The 23,682-nt window shown below is 43.6% G+C and overlaps 1 protein-coding gene across 2 annotated transcripts; it reads right to left on the bottom strand.

The window, feature by feature from the left end:
• Nucleotides 1-262: 262 nt before the first annotated feature.
• KBTBD11 (kelch repeat and BTB domain containing 11) lies at nt 263-23,236 on the bottom strand. 2 transcript variants are annotated; one of them, XM_071442167.1, is made up of 4 exons: nt 22,768-23,236; nt 20,406-20,508; nt 8,647-8,775; nt 263-8,216 (listed from the first exon to the last, which is right to left on the bottom strand). In XM_071442167.1, exon 4 carries the CDS (start codon nt 8,139-8,141, stop codon nt 6,375-6,377), a length of 1,767 nt encoding a protein of 588 aa, XP_071298268.1. In that variant the 5' UTR covers nt 8,142-8,216; nt 8,647-8,775; nt 20,406-20,508; nt 22,768-23,236; the 3' UTR covers nt 263-6,374. The 2 variants fall into 2 exon arrangements, with proteins under 2 accessions (XP_071298268.1, XP_071298263.1); XM_071442162.1 differs by lacking the exon at nt 20,406-20,508.
• Nucleotides 23,237-23,682: the final 446 nt, after the last annotated feature.

Below are 23,682 nucleotides of genomic sequence, written 5' to 3'. Positions count from 1 at the left end.
AAAGGAAATAAAAATTAAGTGGACTACATGCTAATCTGCATTTAGGAAAATGCTTTCACTGCAGAATATTTCAAGTTCCAAACACCCAGGGCACTGTGAAATGAAAATATTCCTTTTTTTGCTTAGCCTTAGAAACATTTCCTAAATATTTACCTGGCTGATAATTTGTATAATTTTGTCTTTGCTTTATAAGAAAAAAAATATAATACCATTTACTGATTGGATGGATAACAAAGAAAAAAAAACAATTACCCAGAAATCCTTAATGGGGAACATAATCTTTTTTTAAAGTATTTATTTCATTACAACATAAATTGGGAGTACATAAAAAGCTTTACCTATATATGCTTCGAAAATTAAATCAGTTACACATATAATTCACCTGAACTGTGAACAGTGTCTAAAGAATTTGCGTTCATCTGTTGAAAGTGGAAGCATCAACATTGTTATTTCAAGATTTCACAGATTTGTCGAGGGTTTATTCACTAAGACTTGAAAGCAAAGCAAGAGACTCCTGCAGAAGGTAGCTTATTAAACACTCTGGTGGTTTGAGAAGCATTGCAGGTGAAATATGGTAAGAAGTAGCAATATAATTGGTAAAAAACCTAGCCTGTTCAAGAAATATTTGAAAAAACCTGGCCCTATAGTCATCACTGTTTCAAGTACCAAGTGTAGTTTCCCATCCCTGCTATTTGTTTCAACTGGATATACAGTAGCTACTTTTTGACTCTGAATTCATCTCTTCCCTCCTACTCACTCCCATTTCTTTCCTTTGAGTAATAAATGAAAGTTAGTCTGTGAAATAGGATGCTGCTGCAGTTTAACCCCAGCCAGCAGCTCAGCCTCACACAGCCACTCACTCACTCCTCCCAGTGATTTGGGGGAGAGAATCAGAAGGGGGAAAGCAAGAAAACTCATGGGTTGAAATAAAGACAGTTTAATAACCAGCTGCACCTACAAGCAAAGCAGAACAAGCAATTCATACACTGCTTCCCATGGGCAGGTAGGTGTTCAGCCATCTCCAGGGAAGCAGTGTTCCAACACACATAGAGGTGACTTAGGAAGACAAACTCCATCACTCCAAATGTCCTCCCTTCCTTTTTCTTCCTCCATCTTTATATGCTGAGCATGACAACAAATGGTCTGCAATATCCCTGTGGTCAGTTGGGGTCAGCTGTCCCAGATGTGTCCCCTCCAAAGCTCTTGTGCACCACCAGCCTCCTTGCTGCTGAGGTGGGGTGAGGAGCAGAAAATGCTTTGGCTCTGTGTGAGCACTGCTCAGCAGCAATGAAAGCAGCTCTATTATCAGCACTGTTTTCAGCATAAATCCAAAACACAGCCCCATACCAGCTACTGTGAAGAAAATTAACTTGTCCCCAGCGAAAACCAGCACTCCTGCTGATTCCTAATACCAGAGGGTTCATTCCAGCAGCTTTCAGCATTCAGTAGGCCAAACCAAATGAAACGTGTATGATCGCATACTCTGAGCACGCAATTTTACTGAGCTTGTGTGTCAATCTCTGCTTTTAGTAGCAGTAATATGAAGTCAGAATAGTTCCAGTAACCTAGTAAATGCATGGAACTATTACAAACTTGCACTACATTACCTCAGAGTAGGAACTGAGGCAGGAAATAGGTAAAAATAGGTAAAAACATACTTTGCTACAATAGTATTCAGACTCATACTATTGCTAAAAGCTAAACAGAGCTGTTCTGCTAAACCAGTGCCAATCCACTCTGGAAAATAAAAGCAGAAAAAAGACAAATTAATAAAATGCTTTTTACTATGACTGCTCAACAGTACTACTGTTTCCCCTTCTTGTGTTTTCTTAAGTTTCCCAGGAGCAATGCTACTGGGAAAAAACAAAAAAGCCCAAAGATAGGATTCTGTCTAGATCTGGATTAATTCCAGCAGAAAACACTACATATCAGTCCAGACACAAAGCACCAGCAACACTGTTAAGTTTTGTGATAATGAAGGTTAACACATTTATGGAGCAGTCAACAGAATACATGATGTAAATCAGGAAAAGCAATAGCCACTCATGAATAGTGGTAATTGGGATACAGCACTCTGAGAGCCAATTAAACAGCACAGGAGAGGTATGGCTTTCATGTGAGTAATTTATTCTTTCATCACTTTAAATTTTACCAGGTATTTATTTACAAAGTAACTTTCTGTGGATAGAATTTACATCAGCAACTGCACATTTTTAGCCATTACTAGGGTAAGACTAACATCCTCCCCATGTTGCTTAACAGTGCCAGTTTTGATCAAACAGGATTATTCTTTTGCCAATTACTTTTTTGACTTAGTTTCAAGTGTAAACAGAATCTGTACACATGCTTTTGCTGCAATGAAGATTCTATTTTACAGAACCAGTTAGTAGATAGAAACAGTAAGCTTTCATCTGTTAATCGCATTTCTTTACTGAAATCAGGATTTAGTTTTAGGTTCAACGAAGGCTTTAGGCATTTCACTGTTAGGTACTGCAATGCCTCTTTACTAAGATGGTACCCCTGAGAAGAATCCAAATTACCTCTCTGGCTGCCCAGTACAGCATATAGAGGAGCTCACCTCAGACTGGTCACCCAAAACACAGAGCCTGTCTGCAAAAGCTTTCCAAAGAAAACACATCTGATTGTATCAACTCATACAAGATCCATGCTGAATTACCCATCCAAGAGGTGGGGCCTGGAATCTACTCAGAACTCAACGTACAGGAGCCTGTGTGTGTGAGCTTTTGGAGGATTTGCATGAAGCTCACCCCTGAGGAAGAGCTGCAGGATGTGGTTCCCATGTACCTCTCCTGAGCAGCCATCGAGGTTTGAGAACACACACACACACACACACATATGAACTGCAAGGCCCCAGTTCAGTCCTCACTAAGCTTATGGGAATTCAAGCCTAAATTCCCTAGCAGACAACCTTGAAAACAGGGGTAGTGTAGGGAGGAAAAATTATTCCCTGAAAAATTAGGGCAACTATCTCCTGCATGTCCCATTAAAATGGGAGGACTGTAACATTCAGGGGGAAGAAAGACAGCAGGGCAGACTATGTCTCTCTAGCTTGTCTCAGATCACTCTGTGAGGATGACTACCTTGTCTAACTCCAAGAGTTTCTTTAGTCCATTGACAACCAACCAGAGGGTGGGAGATGTGGACTGAATGCTTGGAGGCTAAGAAAGCACACACAGGTCTCCATGTTCCTATGCCAAGTACACTTCAGGCTACTCTAGAGAAAAGGGCTGATTTAAAAGCAAAACACACATGCAAACACAACTTGAGGGTGGCCTGGCCTTTCAGTTTGTACCTAAATTAAACCCTATTACATCAGTGGTTTCTGGATATCCCACTTGGTAGGCAGGTGTGGAACTGCTCTGAGCAGTTCCAAATGGGTGGAGGGGAACTGCTCAGCAGCTCCACATGTCAAAGAGACAGTTGTGCTAGGTTTAAGTAAAACTAGAGGGTTCTGGAATGACAATTTCAGTCTTTAAATGCCTGAAGACTAAGTTATGGTTTTAGTACCTAAATTTGGGGGTGGGCGGGGAGGGGTGGGGTTTCTTTGTGAAGATAGAATTGGGGGAGAAAACAATTCTCAGCAAACCTGCCTCAGGCCTACCAGGGAGGAAACAGAGGCCACAGAGTAGGAAATCTGGCTAGAAACATGCCTCTGATGTTAATCATCAGTCTGTGACTATGCAGTGTACAAAGGAAACAGAATTGATAGACAGCTGCTAATGAAGCCCAGACTCTCCCCACTGACACTGTGTACACAGTGAAAGCAGGTAAGCACTTGATTCAACTTTTTTAAAAAATAGAAGCTAGCAAAAACACCCACCACTGCAGGTTTCTTGAACAGTTATTACTGTAGAAATGTATTTCTTCATAGTGTACAGCGATTAATATTGGAAGAAAGGATATGGTTCATTCTATCCCAAAAGTTTGTGGATTATTGTAACATCTTAAACCATGGAAACTTCCCAAAATTCATTTAGATGCATTTTCATGGATTAGCAGAATGAAAATGCTTAATTAATAGGAATGCAAAACCTGGCTTGATACCTTACTACACTGTAGTATAAGAACTATACTACGTAAGTCTTTGAACTATGAAATTGCCTTGTATTGCAAGATAAAACAGACATTTCCTTGTGCTCCTGGTGATGCTACTATTTCAAAATCTGGCCTAGCACTTACATCTCTAGTTTAAGTATGCATCTAAAGCCTTGCATTACACAGCTTGAAATACTTTCTACAGTTAACATAAAAATTATGCTGAAAGCAAACATGTAATTTTTCTTTCCTGCTCAAACTACAATGCTGTAATTTAATCTAGAGTCAATATTTCCAAGGATTCTCATCTGAGAATTAAATCAAATATTCTGTGAAGGATGTTAAATTCCACTGCACCAACCTGTACTGAGGCTAAGATAAATGTCACACTCTGCAGGCCTACAGCTCCTGCCTGGCTTATGCTTTAATTAGCTCACTAGGGAACAGGCTCACTTGGCTAAGAACTTTTAAGACTGGATCACTGTTTTCTATAGAATGACTAACCAGATCAGCTGCATTAAAACCCTGTGCAACAGCAATGAGAAAAAAAAAAAACCACAAAACAAAAACCCAAACAATAAAGAGAAAGAAAGAAGTATCTATGAAGTTCACTATTCTCTTTTGTACAGATGCTGTTTCATAGGACAGAGCCTGCTGCCTTCCTTTGGAACTAGCAATTATGTGTAAGAATGCTAAAGTCCTGTTTAACAAAAACATCTTAATAAAACATAAAAATATCTGCTTTTTTTGATGCAAGGTCCCTATGTCTTTCTAAAATATGAATCTATACTAGAGCTTTGAGTATAAACAATTCTCTTCCACAGTCCATGCGAGTTCCATGCTGAATATTCAGCACTGAACCACCAAAAACACAGGTTCTTTTTTCAGAAAAGGTTTCTCAGTGATTTACCATAAAGCTAAAACATTTGCCTTGCCTACTGATTTTTTTAAAATATAAAATGTATAAAATAAATGCATGTGCCCTTTTCAATATAGTCTGTCTGTGCAGACATTTCATGTTTTCCAGTTCTGAGTAACATGACAAAAAGTGTGCTCCAACTTTCCACAGGCAGGAAGAAGTTTTGTATGGTTTTGCCTCACTTGGATGCTGCCCCACAAACAGCACTCTTGGGCAGTTTAGAATCACAATGACAGCATATGCCATCAGCACGTACTGCAATTAACAAGGACTTATTGATTACAGCAATCATTAGTTCAAAATAAATAAAGCAGTCTCTCAAAAGACAGGGAAGTAACATCATGCTAGTGCACAATTTAATATGTGTAGCACATTCCTATTTTCCATGTCCCCTTTTGATGGTCTTGAAAATAAGTGGGAAAGGCCTTTTGCCACAGGTTGGTTTAGGTTAACCTTCCTTGACCTGCAGTTAATTAAAGAGCATATGAAGTACAAAGTTTTTTCCCAGCTCTAGTAGCATACATGGTCATGTCAATTGGTTGCAATTTGAACAGCTTCAGTTCATTTTTAATTCAAAATCTCTGATCAAGAAAAGTAATAAAACAGTATATTTTCATACAGAAAACACTGCCTTTTTCAATTAAAGAACATATCAACATTTCATATCTACCATAAAATGCCACATTATAGAACGGTAACTTGCCTTTTTTTTTCTTTTTTCTTTGCATTCCAAGTAAAACATGTGGCTCACATTTGTGTTACTTAAAACACAAGTTTTAAGTAATTAAGTTTGGTATCTCATCAACCTCATCTGTGGCTGAAATTCCTGGGACTAATACAGTGCCACAGCTTCCTTAAACCATCTATTGCACCAGAAATGAAAGGCTGTGATGGAGAAGTTCTTCCTATACTTTTTAAACACAGGAAATAGTTGGTTTAATGCAGCTAAACTATGTTGCCGGCAATATTTATCCCTCAGTATCATCCCAGAGGGGAAAAAAAACCACAAATGACAGAAAAGGCTCCAGCCCAGATTGCAACTATGTGTAAACACACAACCAACACTAATGTCCCATTATGACACTGTTGTCAAGAATATTTTAGAAATCCAGGTTTAAAAACGTTTTTCTCAGATTGGGGAATGGCACAAACATAATCCAGAGATTATCCTTTATAGCAGCTTTTACTTTTGTGTGCTTGGCTTTTCACACAAAGCCCAGCAAACATGAGAAGAGTTACAGCTGAGTTAAAACCAGCTCAACATCTTGAGACCAGAGAGGAGGAAAGAGGAAGTCCCTTTTCTCTGCAGACACAACAGAGAAGGTCCCCTGCGTAGATGGGAGTTTGTGGATCTGCAAGCCAGCTCCCCTCTCAGGAAGCCAGAGCCAGGCTGGCCACTTTACAGTGGGAGGGAGCCCTCCTGGTCCCCTGTTTTGTCCAGCCTCTCAGGCAGAGTAAGCACGAAGGGCAGGAGGACACCCTTGGCATCCAAGGGAGCTTTAAGAAGCTCCCCATCAAAGGTGCCCTTGAGCCCACCATCGGCTTCCACCTCACCGTCCTGGGCCAGGCTGAAGCGGAGGGTGCCGGTCCGGTTGACGCAGTAGATGGTGTTGCCCAAGGGGGCACAGCGGAAGGGCTGGATGGGGCCGCCGCTGGGCCGCAGGCTGGCGCACTGGCTCCAGCACTTGGCCACCGTGTTGTACCGGAAAACCTCAACGCCGCCGCTCGTGCCTGGGCCCTGCTCCCCACCGCGGCCGCTGCTCACATCAAAGCGGTAGATGAAGCTCTTGAAGGCCACCATGTCAGCAGAGCGCCGGCGGCTGCTGTTGTAAGGGCACTCCTGCCACTCGTCGCGCTTGGGGTCGTATTTGAGCAGGCGGTAGAAGAGGGAGCCGCCTGACACGTAGATCTCCCCGTTGCAAGTGGTGGCCTCGTGAGCCACAGCAAAGGCACCCTTGGGCAGAGGCGCCACAGGGCTCCAGCGGTCGGCCCGCGGGTCATACCTTTCCACAGTGAAGAGGCACTCGCCCCCCACAGCATAGAGGTAACCATCCAGGGCCAGCAGCTTGAGCTGCGAGCGGGGCTGAGCCAGCGGCCGCACCTGGCTCCAGGTGTCAGTCAGGGGGTTATAGCAGAAGACCTTGTCGGAAAGGCGGGCCCTGGGTTCGCTGCCCACCGGCCCCGTCACGATGCCCCCTGCAAGGAAGAGGTAGTTGTGGAGAACACACATGGCACAGCCCTTGGCGTTGGCCTCCTCGGGCAGGCGCGTCAGCACCCTCCACTCACCGCTGCTCTCCTGGTAGTAGTGAATGAGGGAGCCACTCTCCTCCAGCGACACCACGGAGGAGGGACTCTGTGGCCGACTGCTCTCGCGGCTCTGTGGCCGGCTGCCACCACCCGGCCGCTCGAAGGCGTCGCTGACCTCGGCCACCAGCAAGCAGGGCCGGCCGGCATCCATGCGCTGCTGCAGGATGAGGTCCCGCTCAGCGCCACTGAGGCGGCCGTAAACGCTGGGCTCCCGCAGCACTTCCAGGTAATGGTCGCTCATGAAGCGATAGGCAGCCTCCCGCAGCTCGGCCAGCCGCTGCTTCTTGGCCAGGCAGAGGAGCTGGTAGCAGTTGCCGAGGCAGAGCTGGGCGCGCATGGCCTCGGCGGCACAGTGCAGGGCACAGGGCATCTGCAGGACGCGGGCGCCGCTCACCACCTCAGCCAGGTTGTCGTGCCGCACCTCGCCCATGCGGGCCGTGTACACGTAGTCGATGAGCAGCCGCAGCGCCCCGTAGCTCACCCCCTTCACCCGCAGGACGTCCCGTGAGGCGCGGGCACGAAAATAGTCACTCTTGGCCGCCAGCACTGACTTGTGCGCCCGAATACGGCGGCCCGACACCTCAATCACCAGGTCGGGCTCCTCCGGCGGCCGGTCCCGCTGCCCCACCACCTCCTCATCCTCCTCCTCCGGCTGGCAGGCAGCGTTGTTGATCTCCCACTGGTTCTGCACCACTCGGCCGCCGGCCGCGGGCGGCTGCGGCTCGGCAGCGGCGGCGCTGAAGCAGAGGGAGGAGCTGAAGCCGCAGGGGGCGGCCGGCGTGGGCGGCGGCGGCGGGGGGGGAGCGCCGTTCGCGGCCCCGCTCTCCTCCTCCTCCGGGGCCGCGCCGCTGCCCTCCATGGAGCCGCGCTACCTGCGGCGGTGCCGCGCCTGGTCCGTGCGGAGCGCTGCCGGCCGCCGCGGCGCGGCCATCACCTGCGGGACAGACCCAACAGCGCTCAGCATCCGCGCCTTCCTCCTCCCCCGCGGCTTCTTTCCCCCACACCTCCCGCCTCCCAGGATTAGTATTCGGGGCCGCTGCTCTCGCAGGCGGGGCCGCCTCTGGTTTCCGGGGCTAAACCGCCGCTTCTCCTTTTGCTGGGGGATCCACCCTGCGGCTCGGCCGCCCCCCGCGTCAACTGCGCTAGCTCACCCCCGAAAACCTGAGCTCTTTCGGTGGGATCGCCCCGATGAGCACCTCAACAGCCTGAAAAGCAATTCTGGTTTTCCCGTTGCTCTGCAGAAATTTTAAGCAGTCTGCAGGCACTGCAATCCTTTTCACAACTGGTCCCTACACTGTACTGGGTGATGAGCAAAAGTCTCCTTTAAGGGCAGATACTTGGGAGTACTATCACAATGTATTCACCTTGTGCAACTGTTTCAGTGGAAGGCTGAGGCCGCAGTCTATTCTGGAAGGAGATTCCACACTAGCCAAATTTCATTGGCATGACCTTCAGGAAGTTCTCTTCATATCAGTGTTCCTCATGCATTCCCCCTGTTTAAAACAAAAATATTAATATTTTTAAAATCGATAGATTTTCTATTTAGCTTGAAGTTTGGGAGCATTAAAGTTATGTCTCCCTTAATAATATATCTAGACTATCTTAAAGACACTGTAAGTATGCTAATAGTCCTATGCGTTTACGAAACACATGAAAGTATTTTTTCTGTACTCAGGACAAGAGCAATCTCACACTTGTGTAGCAGCATATGTAGCTGTAAAGCATTAGCAAGGTGTTAATTAGACTTCAAAAAGATCATGTCTTTATTTTAAGATTCTGTTAATAAAAAGTAGAAGCAAGGAAAAAAAATCACAATAGATAATTAGAACATGAAGTCTCTCATGGGAAAAGGCAGGATACAGGGAGGGCATGGCTGTAAGTAGGTTAGTCCCTGTCAGCACAATCACCACCCAGTTGTACCTTCATTTCACAAGTATAGTTTTTAGAATTTAATGAACTGCCATTTCTTTGCCTCATGTTTGTTTATTAACTTCCCAGACTTGGAACCAAGCATCAAAACTTGGTTTAAGTTTTGATGAGTGACGCATAAAAATTGTCTGAATGTACTTAATATAATAAAGTAAGTATCTGCAGCCCTGATTCTATTTTTAAGGAGGTTATTAATTTCCATTAAAATCCCCTTTGTCAGTTTTTTCACAGTCCTCAAGGAACACTCATTTCTATGTAAAATATGCATTGTGGCTTCCTTTTAGCAGACATGATTCATTTACCCTGTTAAATTAGCATTAGGGAGATTTAACTTTTTAATATTTTTTTTTACTGAAAGCATAATTGCTAAGTGACATTGTCTGGAAATCCCCAACACAGACAGGAAATTTAGAAGCCCATACTTACAATGCAAACTTTGCTAAAATGATAATATCAGTCTTTCTTCATGGTGCTTTATTTTGTGCACTTGCCTGGTAAAGGGCTTTCTACTACATTTGATCACATTCAGTTAGACTGAAATCAATGCTAAGGTTTGATTTTTGGGTATTGGAGACTTTCAGGCCACAACAACAGCATTTTAAAACTTATTAGAATTTGTAGATTTCAGCAACTTTGTATTCCTCATCTGAGTGTTAAAAATCTGGGACTTAGGAACTTTGTATGACTGTATGAACTTTGGCAAGCTTTAGTGGCAGACTTCCTGCTGTGCAAACCCAAACTCTGTAGGTCAAGCTTTACTGAGTTTTTTCAGTAAAGTCTTAACTAGACAAAAGAATTGGCAGTGACCTGTGCACACTCAGTGTGTCTACAGAAGATGTACTGGGCAGCATCCCTGTTGATGTGAATATGTTTTTCATCAACAGTACACAGAGCAACTACTGCAACTAACAATATTCTGGCCACACCTCACTTCTGACACCACTTCTCCTAACTTCTACTTATGTACCCCCCCCTACAAGAAGGATTTAGTAGCTTCAGATATGGTTTCAAACTCTTATGTACCCCCCCCTACAAGAAGGATTTAGTAGCTTCAGATATGGTTTCAAACTCTTGGTCATGGCTTGATTTTGCAAGTGAAACTATAAAGGAAGAATGAAAGAGAATGCTACCAAAAATTAGAAGTATGGGTGATTAAATGTGAAAAGTCAAAAACAGTAACTCTAATACCAGTAATATTTCTCTACAGTGAAATGCATTTCTTGCATTATGTCCCAAAGGAAAATCACCATTTAGAATATTCAAAGTAGTTAAAACAATAACCAGAAAAACTTATCTTTTCAACTTTCTCAGCTAATGGGAAAAGAAAAAAAAAAAAGTGAGATCCTCCTCAAGCACATAATCATACCTTTTCCCACATTCAAATATCTTCTTGGTTTATAAGTTTGATTTGACACATTCAAAACGTTATTGAGAAAGAAGCTTGTAACAAACATCTGTGTTAACCCACTACAATTCGCCTGAGGAATCACAAGGAGAAGGAAGGACTGATAGCATTGCTTGCTAATGGGAAGCAACAGAATTCTGAAGAAAATTATCCTCTGGTATATCCAAAGCTAATTACCAAGAATACGGTGAATTTCATGCTGAGTATGAGAAGGTCTTAAAGTACCACATACAATTAAGGCAACAAGGAACAAGGAATATGGGGATGCTGAAGACTTAGAAAAGCTGAAAGAGGGTTTGAAGGATTTTGCCAATGACAGCAATGACCAGCACAGCAAAGACCACTCCAGCAATCCCAGCACCTCTGTCTAGTTGAAAACAAAATCCAAGAATTACACAAAGATGAAACTGAAAAAACAATTCAGAGAAGTAGTGGAACCTTTCCATTATTGAGCAATGCGACTGATCTGAGTTAAAAGGTCATGGATTTAGTATGAAACAGGAACATGCTGAAAGGGCCTGATGGAAATACAATACTGAACTCCTCCTCTGTTCTTTTCTTACCTACAGTGATCAAAGAGCTGTACTGCTGTTCTGGCAGACAGAATATTCAAAAAGTACAGAATTGCAGAAGATACTTGATAGCTGTGATGATTCAGAAGAATTTGACTGCCCCACGATCTCATTTGGCTTAAAAATAAACTTGGTTTTAACATTTTTTCAAAACTCACAAACAGCAAGGAAAAGGGAGCAATTTATTGAGAGTACATGGTACCTTATGGACTGAGGTCACCTTTTATACTGGGGACTTTTAAGTCAGAAGCTGAATTACTTGGTCTGAAAATGTTTTCATTATCATGGGTTTGGTCTAGGGATGATGTAATGTTAATGGACAGAGGAGCTGCCAACAAACATGAACTGTATTTACAGACTTGGCAATGACACACAATATCCTGAATGTGTGGCCCCAACCTCAAATGCTGTAAGACATTGCTCAAGTAACAGCACAGATAAGAAGGCACAGTTTTTCTGACAGAGAAACTGTAATAAAGAGCTGCAGGTAAAGTTTCCTGGCATTGCATTCATTTGGCAGTCCTTCTGATAAAATCCAATTAAATGCTTGTATTGAATTGTTCTCTCCTCGTTTTTCTTGTGCAGTGCCAATAGCCTTTGATCCAAACCTCCCCTAGCAAGACCCACTTTCTCCAGGGAATATGTGCATGTGGGAGGAATTGGGTTACTTCTCTCCAGTTCACAAATGGAAACGGCTCTGACTCAGTCTCATGGTAAATAAAAGCAGTGCTTTCTCTACCATAAACAACTCTAATTTACTTAAGCAGGCTATCCTCCCCAGGAGACTTACCAGTTCAGAAATGACACACTACCATTCTGTTCCACCTTAATCCAGAAAAAATGCTTTTATAAAAATTTGGACTGCTGAACTTTTACTTCAGTAGAGAAGTCCCTTGGGATAGGGGTGTAATCTGATTGAGATGATTAAGGCATCTAAAGAGGCAGGATCATCAAAAGAGAAATAACATCCCTTATATTTATTTTAAAAACTAAACAATGACTTGAAAGTAGAACTAGCCAGGGTGAAGTGTAGGCAATGTCAAGTGTACAGTGCTTTGTATACTTATAAAAATAGTCTGCAACACTCCTGGTCACTGAAGAGATCTCTGAAATTTGGAAGAAAAAATGTTCTCTTTGTAGATGGGGAAAACATCTGGAGCATAAAGATGCCACTTCTCTGAAAGGTCCTGCAATACTGGAGCCCATTACAGATTTAAACTCTAAATCTTAACCACTTGATTAACCTCCTATTTGTAAGAAAAGAATACCGTTATCTTCCAATGTGCCACCTCAATAAAAACAATATAAAGAATAATTTTTTCTCTCCCTTTTTTAAAGTTGGGTATGTTATAATCCTAGTGTCTTGCCCTGACCGCTGGATATATGGCTTTTATAGTATTGCTTTCACACTCATGTGTGGATGCAAATTTTGACCTCTTAAGGTGCTGTAATTTTTTGACAATATGTAATAGAGGTATGAATTGGTCTTTATCTCATAACTACAACATTTTCATACAACCACAAAGAAAAATAAACATTTAAGAATTGCAGCTTATGACTACAGACCACACAAGAAACACACGGACAGCAGTTCCTCATCAGAAACTCAGGGGAAGAAAAGGCTGTGCATGTCTGGGCAGGGAGGAAAAGAGAGAGGAAATAAGTCATAATAAAAATATTATCAAAAGCTTGATTAAATCGATACTATAGCTAACAAATCTAAACCAAAAATATACAAGTTCTAAACAGTCATCATGACCAGAGAAAAGGTTTCCTAACTGTTATACTCATAGAAACAAACATTTTCTAAAAAGGAAACTATCTTTCTGAGTTCCTTCTAGTTTGGACTCTTCAGAAATAGTTAGGGAGGAGTAGTGTCTCTCAGGAATTCTCACAAGAAAAAGGAAGTAACACTCCTACAAAAGAAAATCTAGCAAAGATTAAGTGCAAGTTCTCTCCAATATCCCTCAGAGGAAAGAGAGGTCTAACAAAAAAAAAAAAAAAAAAAAAAAAAAAGAACAGTCAGAAACAAGCTTTGAGTGATTACAATACCTTTGGGAAAAACTCCAGGGCTGATGTGGTGTTTTTATCACTAATGCACTACAGGTCAAGAGATAAGTATGGCATGGCCACACCACACTGAATGTAACAAAACCTTTTCTGCAGAATTGCTGCTAATTCTACACATGGGCTCACAGATACACTTCTAAATATGAAAGAATGTGGTCATGTCTGTGATAAACTGAAGTTTGGTTGCTTTCATCATATCTGGGCACAGCTAAGACTCCATCAAATTGACAGCAGTACCAAACATACCAGCGTGGTGCTACAGCTGAAAGGATGAATGCAGTCCTTGAATGCATGTACTGGGAAATACAGAGTACCCACAGGGAAAATGTTCCCTTGCCTCTACAGCATTTGTAGGTTTGCAATGGAACATGGTGGTTGAATGGATGGAAGCATGTATGCTTAAGGCTTTACATTTTGGAAGTAGCATTTAAAAATCTGTGAAGACAGAGAAGAGTACCCAAGAATTTCAGAGACATAAAAAACCCCCACTTTAGTGAGAGACTTAGAACAGCACTTTGAAACCAGACAAAGGCTTACTCTGTCTCCACGCTGCACACCAGCTCCCAAGCAAGAAGGTGATACCTAGCCTAGAAACCCCCTAACAGCCACACGGCTTTGGAGAAAATGTGGCTTGTGCTAGTAGCCTGGAGAACTAGTACAGCAAGCCTTAGTCAGCCTGAGAAATGCAGAGCTGACACTTCTTCAGGGCTTGGTATGTTTGCTCTGTGACTTGATGACTGTGCACAAGTGTAGGCACATGAAAATTCTGCATGCTGAAGCCTTTCTTAGGCTGGTGAAGAAACCCTAAGCAAACCAAGTGTAAGCGTAAACAAAGCAAAAGATTTATGCTGCTGAGGGGGAGGAAAAAAGACAGCTAGAGCATATTGTGGTTAATTAAAGTTTAATTGATGGGGAGAGTGAAGGATGGGCTAAAGGAAACCTACAGAATAAAACCCAAAAAGTGCATTCAGCTGAGGAGGATCCTGAGTGAGAAAACTGTCAGGGTATAAATATCCAAAGACAAAGAAGTATCCCATGAAGAAATAAATACACATTTGTATCCTGCCATACACTTCTGTCAATACTCGATCATGGTTCATGTGGGAGGCAGGATGCTGATCTACATGGACATTTCATGTGACATGGGAAGATCCTTATTCTGATTTGATGAAAGGGATCTTGAGTATCTGCCTTGCTGGAAGGCACTTGGGAAGTGAGGGTAAATAAAATTGGACAAGAGCAGACTAGTTGATCTAGAAATCCTTTCTGACCTTAAATTCTGAAAATTGCCACACACCAGGAGCACTGACTTGAAGCAAAGCATCAACTTGTGATGATTAAATGCCTCATTTAAGCATCAGTGTGTAATGTACTGTAATGTGGTAATGTTGACTGCAGAAATGCTTTTCAGTATTAAATTGTATTGCCAACAAATTGCAAACATATTCAAAGTCTCTACAAAACACTTTGGCAATGTTGGTGCTAACAAAGAAGGAGGAGAATATCCTCTGAGAAGCCAAGTCAAGCAAACCAGCAAATTAGTTTAGAGAGATTTTTGAAAACTGAAGTAGAGTCAGCCTTGGTATTGCATTCCAGAACATCACTTGATCTCCATAAATGTACTACACTCTGCCAACACACCTGCCCTGTATTGCGTTTAATGCAGGAGATGGAGCAACAATTTTGGAGGATATTAAATTCCCGCTCTAAGATAAAACTGGATTTTGCTTTTATATCATTATGGAAAGGACATACAGATTGAAGAGCCCAAAGCACCAGAAATCTGCCAAACTATGTCACCATTGTGCTTGAGAAAGACTGAATATGAGAGGTAACAACAGACTTCAAAGGGAAGGAAAGAGTCCCATTTTTCTGAGACTTATACCTAGGAAAAGAAAGTAAAAGAAAAACTTCTAGAGAAGGCAATAATGAAAATATTTTTTTTTTGTCAGACAAACTCTAGATCTAGTACTTAAGAGGAAAAAAAACCCCACTTTTAAAAACTGAACAGTTTCACTGGTTTATTGACAAATTACGTAAGTGATGCTAAGAAAGGCAGAGGTCCTTTGGATACATGATGAATGGGACCCTTCCCATTTCTGGAGCTCATATATAGTTTCTTTGCCAGATATTTCCTCAAACTTAAGGTTTACAGTTAAAAACTAAGGTTTAGCTGCAACTAAAAAATTCATTACAGGCAGTTTGATTTCAAGAAAAATTCCAGGTTCCTGCAGACATTGTCTCTACACAGACCTTGGGCTGGATTCAATACGGAGAGACCCGCCACAGTGCTAAACACGGCAAAGGCTGAATTTGAGGGCAGGTTTATCTGGCAGCTGGCAATGTAGCAAAGATGTAAGACCTAAGACAGCCAGATCAGATAGCAGAGCAAAGCCTCCAGCATGACAGCCCTAATCTGAAAGAAGGAATCAGCTTGCACAGACTTCTCTCTGCCATGGCAAAAATGCTGCTGGTATACTTTGCTGTTGGTTCCTATAACTGTGACCTACTAGGTTACTCACAGGAGTTTGACTTCTTTTATTTTATTTCATGAAAATCAGGCCAAGGTGGATAGACATTAGGGCCATATTCCCACACAGAATTTATCTGTGGGTGGGATGCTCCTCCCAGTTCTCCTGCAAGAGAGACTGATGCTGTGTGTCTCAGCTGCACAGCAATGCTGTAACCAGCTCCTGGAATGGAATCTGGAACATATCACAGGTTCTGCACACATATGCATGGGTGGGTACAATTAGATGCCAACTGATTTGGACCCTCAAAAATAAGTGCATGAGAGCTACCAAGGGCTACCCAGTAAAGACCATGGTGATGAAGTGCTTAGCTTGTGCCATCAGGGGACTTCAGTTCTTTCTTTGGGTGCCTCAGCCCAGAATCCTCTGCAAAATATACCTGAATTACTTTAAAAGACAGCAATACTGACTTTTGCTGCTACTTTGCCTTTCTGTACAATAATTAGAGCTCTGACCAAGCCCCATGGGAAACTTGTCACTACCCCTTCTTTTGCCTGACAAGACTAAAACCCCTGAATATCTACCAAGAGCCCAAACCATCAAGTCTATGAAGGTCACTCTCCTTCAGACTAAAGCAGTTACTACTTTTCAGAGAAACAATAAAAAAATGTTTTTGAGGATGAGGAAGAAGAATCCTGGGTTCTGCTCTGTGCCAAAAACAAAGTTTCTGTACTTCTTCCCATTGCCTTTAGAGAATCAGGGCTCAGCTATATTGCCTGGAGATCTAAGCCACTCTGTCTTGTGCTGGGATTGAAAAACACTTGCGCTGATCTCAAAGCAGAAATTCCTGCTGCAGTCATAGGTACTTTTGCAGCAAGCCTTTACCATCAGGAGCACCTGTAAGCTGTCAGCCCAGATTTCACCAAACAATGGGAATGCTTTTAGCAGCAATGATGCAACTGGAGGGCTTAACAAAGTATTAAATGACTTTATGTAATCATTGGAATTATAAAGGGAAAGAAGAGAAAATTGAGTGTCATGCTTGCTGTTCACATTAGTAGAAGCTAACACTTGCTGACCATTCTGAGACAAAAACAAAATAAGTTTCTATTAAAATACTCTTATTTTCATGGGCTGACACTTTCTTCCTTGAATGCATAGCATTTTTTACTATAATGTGAATTTCATATGCTGAGCCTGAGCATTCAGGAAAGGTTTTCTGGCACTAATTTCTCTGACTAAGCTCTACCTCTACAACAAGAATTTAGAGCAGGCAATTCAGTATCTCCCACTGTAATGTTTTTTTCCATTGAATGAGGCCAACAGGTATCTAAATGAAAGGGATAGAAAAGATTGCTGGTTACCTAATCTTATTCCTGCAGGAACAGGCCAAAGAATTTTACTCCTATACCAAGCCAGTAACTTTTGGATGAATTAGGTCAAAACGATGTTCTGTTCAGATCATTCACCTCACGTCTATTTGGTTTCTCTGTTCTGGCCAATGGCCTTGATGGAAAAGCAGGTGTCAAATAGATCATCCTGAATACCTTGAAGAAATGCACATGCTGTTTTTCACTTTGGAATTCTCTCTCTGCAGAATGATCCTTGCTCTTTCTGAAGAGACATCCAGACTGGCAACACAACCTTGAAGGGTGATTATGATCACACAACTGTCCTATCTGCTTTTGGACTTTTTGACACAGAGTAGAAGTAAATACTGTAGTATGTCTGACTCAGTCCATGACTCAAACTTGTCATTTTCAAGTGCTACAGAATAAAGGGTTGCTAATGCATGCAGTTAAATATGCAGCATGTTCAACAGTCACAGTGCTATCCTTACATTTATTAGTTTGCAATCTGGACAGAGGTGTACAGCCAGGGCCTAGAATAAGAAGCAAGACTTTTACATCAGAATGCTGAACACAGAGAGATGTTTGGTTTTATGGTTATGATTTGGGAGCTATGAGAAGAAGCTTAGATTCAGGGATCCTGGCTTGTGGTTCTGACCATTTAGAGATTTTGATGTTTCAGTCAGAAGGCTAAACTTTGGTTGCTTCTAGAAAGATTTTAGATACACATCAGCAACATCTCAAACCAGATACTGAGGTTTTTCAGCCACTGTTATGTGAAAAGCTGCCTGATTTTGGGGGTACAAGCCTTGGCAGAAATATTGTCCAGGTATTGGACTAACAGATTCTTCCAACTCTCTTGCCTGTCTCTAAGGTCATTCATGGAGAATGACTGGTACAGACCTCATCCTGAACAAAAAGAGGCAGCACCAGTGAATTTTATCACATGAACGCACATGAACAGTCTTTGCCCTCGTTTTCCTAAGATCAAAATTAAAAACTTCTTGGGACACATGGCACTGACAAACTCCAAAGCTCACACAAAAGACTCAAATGAAATTTACTTTTGCTGTTTCTGCATGTACTGTGGAAACCAAACTTCAAAACTCAATTAGCAATTGCTATTGAAGAAGTATGTTTGTGTACTGCTCACTTCCATGGCTTTGAAGAGAATGAGGCAGTTTCTAGTTGCAGGCTCCAGATAGTAGCCTGCAACTAGAAACTGCCACCTAAGCTTCACAGAGAATTTTGATCAAGCCAGAGTCTGACATGACCTTAAACCCCAACCCCACTGCAGTCAAGGACAATTCCAATTAACTTCATGAGCATCTGGATTTCTTACACTGTTGTACTGGCTTTGCATGGCAAGGTTTTTGCAGCCGTGGCAGCAGTGGCTTCTGTGAGAAGCTGCCAAAAGCTTCCCCATGTCTGACAGAGCCAGTGCCAGCCAGCTCCAGGACAGACCCTCCAGTGGCCAAGGCAGAGCCCATCAGTGATGGTAGTGGTGCCTCTGGGATGATGATAGAGTTAAGAAGAGGAAAAAGCTACTGCGCAGGAGCAAACTGCAGCCAGAGAAGAAAGGAGTGAGAGAATGTGAAAGAAACAGATCTCCAGGCTCCAAGGTCAGTGCAGAAGGAGAGGGAGGAGGTGCTCCATGCACTGGAGCTGAGAGTCCCCTGCAGCCCATGGTGAGGCAGCTCTGCCCCTAGAGCCCATGGAGGTTAATGGTGGAGCAGAGATCCAACTGCAGCCTGTGGAGGATCCCACACTGGAACAGGTGGATGCTGTGGATACCATAACCCTGTGGGAAGCCCACTCTGGAACAGATTTGCTGGCAGAACTTGTGACCCCACAGAGAGCCCTTGCTGGAGCAGTCTGTTCCTGAAGGACTGTACCCTATGGGAGGGACTCATGTGAAGAACAGCAGCCCATGGGAAGGATTTATGCTGGAGAATTTTGTGGAGAACCTTCTCCCATGGTTCATCTCATCCCTCAACCTTGCTGGAACAGGGGAAGATTGTGAGGAAGAAGAAGCAACAAAGACAACATGATGAACTGACCACAATGCCCAGTCTCTCTCCCCCTGTACCACTGAGGTAGAGGGAAAGGTAAAGAATTCAAGTGTATAGTTAAGCCTGGGAAAAAGAGAAGTATGGTGGGAAGATGTTTTTAAATTTGGGTTTATTTCTCATTATCCTACTCTGATTTCCCTAAGTCAACTCTGTTTTGCTTGTAACAGTAACTGGTAAGTGATAGCTCACTGTGCTTATCTTCACCCACGAGACTTACACTTTATTTTCTCTCCCCTGTCCAGCTCAGGAGTAATAGAGCAGGTTTTAGTAGGCTTGTGGCATCCAGCCAGGGTTAATCCACCACAACTGTACAGACAAATGTAAACGGTAGCTTTTTTTTGAACTAAAGCAATGCAGGGAGTTGCAGTAAAAAGAAAAGATAAAAGAAAGCTACCGCATAAGAGAAAAACTCTCCCAAGAATGAATTTGTCTTTGACTGACAGAATCAGAACATTTGTTTCACTTGCCACTCCCACAGCAAAGGGCTGGCTTTTAGTTCTTTCTGTCTAACACCTCAAATATGGGTTGCAGAAATAAGAGTTCATTTCCAGAGCTTAGGCCCTGTTTTTTCAATCTACTTACAAGAGAGGGGGAAAGAGAAAAAAACAGAACTGCTTCCAAGAAGAAAAAAACAAAACTATTGTATAACTCTGACAGGTTGATAGTTTGAAATGATTCAGAAGTCCAGGAGCCTGCCAGCAGTTAGAGATCCAAAGCTGAGATGCAAAACTAACCTAGCTCCTTAAGTACTCCTGGAGGAGTCAGTGTCCAGAAAAACAACTAAGAGCTTGTGCTAATCTATGAATGCATAAATGTAAAATAACTTCAATTAATGCAAATTATGTTGTGACAGACTACATAACAGCATGGAAGCTGCTTGACCAACATATTTGTATAGAAAGATTGTGGTTTCTGGTGTGCTTCCAAGTGAGTTAAAAAGGCTGTCAATCTGTCTGTTTCACCCAGAGACAAAGCAATGGCAGCTTGTGAAACATCCCACCTGAAAAGCATTTATGTGACACATCTTTTTTCTCCCCCTGACACATGGTACAAAATCTGTAGAACCACTGGATATTTTCTCATGCTTGTTTTGCATTAAATAAACTGACTTAACCAATCATGAGTCCTGCCATCCTCACTGATGAGGTATAAGAAAGAAACTTATTGGGAAGTACCAAATGTGCAGTACAAAATAAAAACACCCAGCCAGCTCTTTTTTTGCATTAACACTCAATCACCCATATACAATACTGACCCAGTCCTGTAATCCTTCTGAAGCCAAAACTGCCAGTTAGCATCCAAGGAGCATTTTAGGATGAAGAAAAGGGTGCAGCATTGCCAATCAGTTGGTCCTGATCCTGCAGAGAGTTACACACAGATTTAAACACTGTTCAGGGGACTAACCCCACTGGCAATGCCAACATCTGCAGTACAAACTGAGTGCTTGTTTAACTAACTGCAGGAGGAAGGCAAAAATCTCTGTCGATTCCCTGTGTTGTCACATGGTGAAGAGTTCTGGCGCAGGGAATTGGGCAGGAATGTATGGCCCAGGCTAGGGAAAGAGCAGGGTGCCCTCCTGCTCAATGAGAGCTCAGTCACACATCAGGTTAAACTGGTTGTCAAATCCTGAACTGCTATAAAGTAATTCTTCTCCAATGAAAGGAACTAATCATGCCTGCTCTCAGACAAAACAACACTGTGACCAAACATGAAGCAGAAACAATAGATGATGACAATGTCACTGAAAAATAAAATGCCAAGAGTAAAAATGTCATGTTCTGAGAAGGCTAATGAGATAAAATACAATGAAAATGAGCTCATTTTTAAATGGGTATTTTCAAGGATGTGAAGTGGCATAAAATGACTTCTCTGCTTCTGTTTAGAGGCAAGAAACAGACTCCCAACTGCAATGCTGTATAGTATCAGTAGGGATAAACAGAAAAATCCCTGCAAAATCCACAAAGGATCCTACCAAGAAAAAAAAATATTAAAACAAAGTTTAATTCTACCTTAAAAGAAATTGCAGGATTTCCTTTCATGTTTTATTATACCCTTCTTTAGCAGTCAGCTGCCCCTAATATCCTCTTGCAACAGGATACTACAGGATGCTGAAACCCCTGGTAAGTAGGATCTGGATGCAGTCATGCAGTCATCTCACCACATCGTCGTCTCTATGGTAACCTAGGCCAGCCCTAAATACTATAATCCTGCCTTACTATAGTAAAGCCAGTTAATGACTTTAATTGAATGTTCCTGCCAAATAATGGCGTTCTAATATTTAATGACGTTTCAAGTCTGTCCATCTCTTTGGACTATTTGTTATATTGAAAAGCGATGCAAACACAGCTTTTGTAAAAGAAAGGAAGCTACTACAGATTTCAGCCTTTTGATATTATCAAGGTGCAGTCCTGCAAACTCCAGCTTCCAAGTGGCACCACTGACTTCAGTGGCTCCACTGCCAGGAGCGAGTCCTGCAGAGCACAGAGGAGCTGGGGCAGGCACAGGAGCAGTCCTTGGCTCTTGGCAGGTTCTCATCAGACAGTGCCATTAGCAGTGGACGACCAGAGCATCTCACTGGCATGCTCTGGATGTCCTAATTAAAGAGTGAATAAATGCTGTGTGATGGGTCCTGGGAAGAGGAGAATGCAAAACAAGTAGGATGGGCCAAGCAGTTAAACAAGGGAGGAAATATTGCTTTGTCAATACGACTGACAATTTAATTATTATTTTCCACGAATATTCCACTTAATTCCTTTTTGGGAGACAGATGGTTAAGTCCCTGGAAAACAGAGAAGCTCTTTTGCTCCTCAGATCCCACAGAAAGATTGTTCTATTTTATTGCTATTCTATTTTTTTTATTGCCCTACTTTTTTCCCTAGCTTTTTGCTCCAGTTTTCTATTGCTTGGTTTAATTTCTATGGGAAAGCGTTACAAAATATTATTATTTCTAGAGGGTTTTATTTTTTTCCTGATGGGTGAAAAAAGTTGGCTATAGAATTTAATCATTTTCTGTGCTATGTGTAAGTTTGGGTTCAGAAGTCTGCTTTTTGTTGCTTTAAATCACCAGACATAAAAATCTACCTACTGAAATTCAGTACAAGTTTTTTTTGAAGCATCCTCCACCCTGCCAAATCCTGCACGCGTATGTTCACCCAGGGCTTGCGCGTGCTTTTAGCAGGATGGGGTAGCACGCCATGAAGAATTTATAGCGGGAAGCAATCTCCTGCTGTTACACATCCCTAAACGTTAGCGTAGAGTCATTTAGATTTTTAATAGGTCAGCAAGATAAAAAAATAAAATAAAATAAAATAAAATAAAATAAAATAAAATAAAATAAAATAAAATAAAATAGGCAGGCATCAGGGCTGGCTCCTCTACGACATATGGAGAAGGGATGTGGGGATATGCCCGGCCTCCCCGCTGCCCAGAGGAGGTGGATTAAGGGGGCCAGAGAAAAGAAACACGATTAAACCTGACAGTGCTCCAGCAACCCCTCTCACACACACGCGGCCACTGTGGCTCCACGTCGTGGTCCTTACCGCAGATATCGGCAGACACCGGCACCAGCCCTCCCCGCGCCCCCGGCCCCGCTCCCGTCCCGCTGCCTCCCCGCTCACCTTTCGGCCGACGAGCCCCGCGCCGCTCCGGGGCAGCTCCCGCAGCGCAGCGGCCCCGCCGCCCGGCCCAGGCAGCGGAGCGGGAGGCGGCTGCGAGCGGCGCCGCGGTGCCAGGCGAAGCAAATGGCTGAAGCGCAGGGGCCGGGCTGGCGGAGGGGCCGGGCGGGCGCGGGGCCGCGCTCGGCCCCTTTGTTCGCCTGGCAGGCGGAGGGAGGAGCGGGCACGGACCTGTTGCTGCTGGCGGCGGCTGCCGGCGAGGGGCAGCGGCCGAGCCGGGAGCGCCGCGGGCTGCCCGCGCTGCCCCGCGGGGCTGAGGCGGGGCGGCCGGCGGAGCGGCCCCACCTGCCCGCGCTGAGGGGAAACTCCCCCCGTGTGGCGCCGGGCGGGGAGCGCCGGGTCCTCCCTGCCTCAGCTCCGGGCGGGGCCGGGGAGCCGTGCCGGGGGTAAGCGGGGCGGCGCCGCCGCTCCCCTGCGTGAGGCAGGGCCGGGGGCTTTGCCGCAGGAGCCGCAGCGCCCCGGCTGGAACCCCGCGGGCCCCGGCACCGCCCGCTCGCTGCGGGGGGCGGCGGGGACGCTGCCCGGGTTGTTCAGGTGGCTGCGGGCGCAGGTCCCATTCTCTCCTGCGCCTCAAAGCTGAGACCCCTCATCAGGATTCCCAGAATTAGACCCGCTTTTCAGTTTCTTAAAAACCATTTCGCATTGTGTTATTTGTACTCTGGGTCTGCTTCCGACACAGGTACCTAACGCAGCTCAAGTCCCAGCGCAGGCTGCACTTTGATTTCTGCCAAGACAGCAGATGTGCCGCCCTAATCCCTGACCCATTTCTGGTGCTGAGATATATCGTATTGTCTTTGTAGCATATAGTTTTCCTATGATACTGCTGTCTCAAAACACTATTCATCTGCAGGTTTGCTC

The sequence above is a fragment of the Agelaius tricolor genome, unplaced genomic scaffold (genome assembly GCF_023055355.1).
Source record: "Agelaius tricolor isolate 1412-34295 unplaced genomic scaffold, bAgeTri1.0.p SCAF_1, whole genome shotgun sequence".
Lineage (NCBI taxonomy): Eukaryota > Metazoa > Chordata > Aves > Passeriformes > Icteridae > Agelaius > Agelaius tricolor.
This window is presented reverse-complemented; position numbering and strand designations above follow the sequence as displayed.

What these genes read in the sequence shown, in the direction of transcription:
- KBTBD11 (XM_071442167.1), bottom strand. Translation starts at nt 8,141, where the DNA reads ATGGAGGGCAGCGGCGCGGCCCCGGAGGAGGAGGAGAGCGGGGCCGCG.